Raw genomic sequence first — 4,414 nt, 5'->3', positions numbered from 1 at the left:
AGTTAATTTGTCAAATGTCATACTTCATACAAATTTCATATTTCAAATTTCAGAATAAAACTTAGTTCCTGTGAGTTGTGTTTGAGGTATAAGAAAATACTTCAAACAGTTTTTCAAAATATTTAGGACATATTTCAGTTAAAAGCATACTGTTCAGTGAAAACATTGCATTTTAAAAGTGGCTAGAAAAGGAACACTCTTTCAAATATCGACTACGTCACAGAAATTTTAGCTTCTGATCTTGCAACAAAGAGTAACATTAAGTCACATCACTTTCTCTTAATGTTAAGAGTTCTGATGCTAAGGTGGTCACCAAAAAACTCTTCTCTCTGGGTATAGGTAACTTAACTTGATGGATAGTAGTACGGTAGGTTCCATATTCGATGTGAGAATGTCGGGAACCTGTTCTTTGTGTTTCTGTCTACATAACTTGAGATGGTGGGGATTTCATCTTTCTCTGGACCCTTGGAGCTGCCCCCTGGGGTCATGGAGCGCACAGGGCAGGCTGCGCTCGGGGACCCTTCCAGGCCCTCCTGCTGACTGCTCCCGTCAGCGCTGCTCAGGAAGTCTCTCAGAACTTGCTTGAAGATGTAGACAATTTCCCATGGCAGTACATCATTTTCTGCCAGAACTTCTCGAAATCTAGAGGCAAAGCACTTATGAGTATTCAGTTCAGAAAATCTCTTTTGTCATAACCCTTTATCTCAAAAATTCAACTTAAATAATGTGCTCATATAGTAGTTATCCATCTTGAGCATAAACTGCACATTGCTTTAAAATTATGCTTCTAGTGAAGAAATTTTGAAAGTGACTTTAAAACATTTCCTAGCCAGTGAGATATCAACAGATTTTTTTTTTCCTTGTCCAGCCCATTCTTAGGGATTTTGGTTGCTGAGTATTTGATACACACGGTTAAAGGATTTATATGATAAATAACGATTTCCACTCTAAATATAAGAGGAGCTTAAGAGTTGACAGCAGACATCACAAGAAGAGAATATAGTATTTTACCTGCTGAGAACAGTTCCCGTTTGACAAGGTTGAACCTGTGAGCAGAGAACTTCGAGTTGTCTTTGTTCCGTAGCTGGAATGGCTGTGTGGGGATTCTGGCAGCTTCTCAGCCAGTTGTAATCCACACCTGTTGTTTTCACTTTTTGCTCATTTTCGATCTCTTGTATCAGTCTCTCCCGTTCCTTCAGGTGCCACTTTAATTCCCGAAGCAGAGTCTTGGTCACTACATCTGAGTCAGGGTAGTGTGTCGATTTGTAGGAATCATATTTTGGCCATTTCATCCAGCCAAAAAACGGCATTTTAAGCCTGTGGAAAAGCTTTCACTTGTTTACTTGCATAAAATGTTACTGATCAGCAAATATTTGTTTCTTTACAGTAAATTTGCCAGAAAAGTGCATGAATTTTTCACTGGTTAGATATACAGGTCAGAATAAGATTAGAACGGATTATTTCTAACTAGGTCAGTGCCAAAAACCAGGCTTTCGAAATACTTTTATGTAGCTAAGCAGGAATGAAATATAGTCAGAGATAATCTACAGACTGAACGCTTTCTGAAAATAACACTAACACTTGCTATTAAAGGTTCTTAGGGGGCTCTATAATATTAACACACAGGAAAGTGCTGTCTGCAAACATACTTCTGACTTAGGTTTTATACAGAAAAGGTTTAAAGGTTACCTCTAAAGTTGCTGGGTCCAACGTGGCCTGTTGCTAAAGAGTTCACTTGAATTGGTGATGGAGCTGTGCTTCACACAGGCACGTCTCCTCCTCCTGGATGGGTCCCCTGTTGAGAGAATGAGCCGCCTCCTTTCCCCACTGAAACCGTCTTCAAAATAAATAACTTTCTATGTTAGGAATGAGGCTGTGATGTCTTCATTTGGAGAGAATGCTCCTCAATTCACCTTGTAAGTAGCCTAGAAGAAATGACAAAAATAACTTACTATTTAATCTTTACAAATTATATAACGCTTTGCCTTTTGAATGTAGCTCAGTCTCTTTGAAAAAGATGCCGGCAGCTATGGATTCTGGTCCTAAATGTGTTTAGACAGATCTTTGGTGAAGAGATGAAGAAAGGTCGTCTGAAGCACCGCAGATGCGCTCCCGGCTAGAGTGAAGACTGCCGCGCGATGTGATGCTCTGCTGTGCGCAGCCGCAGGTCACAGTTTAGCGCTGTGTTTTTATGCCTGGAGAGCTCTAAAAATAACCATGTTGCTTTTATTCTTCAGCTTAACTTTCAGGCCATTTAGAAGCCAGGTCACTGTCCCCGCTAATGAAAGCATGGGAAAGGGATCGGACTTGACTCTTTGCCCAATATACACACGACATACATTCTGAGAAAACGCGTTACAATTGCGCAAAATAGGCAAAGAATGCTAGAGATTAGTCCTGTGAAATATTTAGCAAATGTTACATTCTGGACACACTTTGTTTTCTTTCTAAATAGTATTTAAATTTGTATATTTAAACAAGTTGCAATGCATTACATATGATATTACATACACTGAAGCAGATAACTTTATACTTTGTAATCTCTAGAAGCATGGTGATCAGTGAATCTATTGATTAAGGTCAGAAAAAAAAAATAGAGACATAAGAACATACAAAGTTGTAAACAAAATCTTACGATTCATTATAGAAATAATTTGTTTTTTTCTGGAGCTGAAAGTGAGACTTGCCCTTCCTGTTGGGGTGAGTGCCGGTGTGTAAGATCCTTGTGAGGATTTTCTGTCCGAGAGCCTGTGTGTCTTTCCCTCCGGTGCGGACAGGTCCTTGACTCTCCAGGTCTGTGTTGAGTGACTGCACAGTGCTTCCCTTTTATATTTGGTGCTTGTGTTGCCTTTCCCTCAGCTGAACTGTGACAAGTAGACCTCGTTCGTCCACATCAGACCTGCCCGTCACGCACAATAAAGAGGGACGTGTGTGGTCGCCCTGCAGCTCCCGTTACTCACATGTCAGAAAACCCAGATGTCAGGATTCATTATCTGCAGCGAGCAGGTTTTCACGTTGCATCGTGTATAGTGCTGTGCGAAGGACTGGAGGAAAGTTTCCCAAGACAGAGCTGTCCTCTCGGCTTTCCTCCTGATGGCACCGTGAACCGTGCGGCTTCTCCCTTTGAATAACCTCCTCGTCGTTGCTTTCGTTCTTCACGTTTGCCTCTGAAGCGTCAGAGCGGTATTGGGAGTGGAAGATGACCTGCGTTTCTGTCCCGGGCTGGCTCGCTTGCACACCGGTGTCTGTCCCGCGCGTGCCCGGCTCTGACCCCTCAGCTGCGCTCACACTGGCTCTGCTGAGGGGCTTGTCTTTCTTTTCCGTGTACCTATACTGTAACTCTCTTTTTCAGGGCCTGGTTTAAATACCAACTAACTTTTTCTTCGGTCTGAGGGAAAGACACCATTTTCCCCTTGACGCCTGTTTGCTTGAGCTCTGGTCGCATTTCTCCCCACTGCTATACTCCCGTCCTTTGAGACCAGGTCCGTCCTGCCCCCACTGGGGTTGCGGCTCTCCTCTCAGCAGGTACCCTTGACTGTGCCCGACTGTGCCAGCCCCGGTGCATTTCGGGGACTGGGGGGGCATAGGGGGCAGCGGTGGACAGACTGCTCGTTCCCTGACCTGCGGGCCCCGTGGGCAAACGAACCTGAGTTCCCGAGGGGTCGGTATGGTGGTCCTGGCACACTCGAGGCCTCCCTGATTGGCTGCAGGGGTCGGGGAAGGCCTTCCTGGGGATGGGCTGTCCTCGGAGCAGAGACCTAAGGGTCACTGACTAAGCCACACAGAGAACTTCTTGAGGGGTGGTCTCCCGCCTCCCCTTGACCTGTTAGCACCTAGCTGGCCATCGAGGCTTGCCCAAGTCTGACCTTCACAGAACGTTTCCTACCACCCTGACTCACATTCAGTACACTTTGCTTTGCTCTTCCTCGGATAAGCCAGTTTTTCTAATACTTAGGGTGTGCCGCCGGTAGTATTACAAATTTTCTTTTTTCTGTCCTAGCTCCTGAGGTCATTAGATTGAAATAGAGCCCAAATGTCATTCTCTGATTACAGCAGTCCCCCTACTGTAATGTAGATAGAGAAGTATTTGTAGATCCGGGTAAGGAAGTACCTTTGCGTTAATCCTGCCTCTTCATCAGAGTATAATCAGAATAATGTTGGATTTTATTCATCAAACATTTTAGTAATTTGAATGAGTGAATTTTTTCTAATGGATTGTAACCTCGTGAGGCTGTTTTGTGTGGAAGACGTAAAACTTGAGCTGTGAAGGTTGGCTCCTTTCTGGTCTCTGTCATGGCTTTCTAGGCTACATCTTGGCTGAATTGTAGAAAATTTTATAAGACCAAGTGTGATAGGATCATATCATCCCTAGTGTGCACGTGTGTAAAAGTGTAAGACGTATAAGGAAGTACTC

The 4,414-nt window shown here is 43.7% G+C and overlaps 1 protein-coding gene across 1 annotated transcript; it reads right to left on the bottom strand.

Moving 5' to 3' along the window:
- Positions 1–73: 73 nt before the first annotated feature.
- RD3L (RD3 like) lies at positions 74–1,412 on the bottom strand. Its single transcript, XM_040256825.1, has 2 exons — positions 1,012–1,412; positions 74–642 (listed from the first exon to the last, which is right to left on the bottom strand). Exons 1-2 carry the CDS (start codon positions 1,308–1,310, stop codon positions 345–347), a joined length of 597 nt encoding a protein of 198 aa, XP_040112759.1. The 5' UTR covers positions 1,311–1,412; the 3' UTR covers positions 74–344.
- Between the last annotated feature and the right edge of the window lie 3,002 nt (positions 1,413–4,414).

This window comes from Oryx dammah, unplaced genomic scaffold (genome assembly GCF_014754425.2).
Source record: "Oryx dammah isolate SB20612 unplaced genomic scaffold, SCBI_Odam_1.1 HiC_scaffold_16, whole genome shotgun sequence".
In the NCBI taxonomy this organism is placed as follows: Eukaryota; Metazoa; Chordata; class Mammalia; order Artiodactyla; family Bovidae; genus Oryx; species Oryx dammah.
The sequence above is the reverse complement of the archived record's forward strand: the minus strand, read 5'-3'. Positions and strand labels throughout refer to the sequence as shown.

Bases quoted from the DNA above. Each gene is read 5' to 3' on its own strand.
- RD3L (XM_040256825.1), bottom strand. From the start codon at position 1,310: ATGCCGTTTTTTGGCTGGATGAAATGGCCAAAATATGATTCCTACAAA. The intron at 643-1,011 runs GTAAAATACTAT...CTTTGCCTCTAG, and splicing joins ACGGGAACTGTTCTCAGCAG to ATTTCGAGAAGTTCTGGCAG.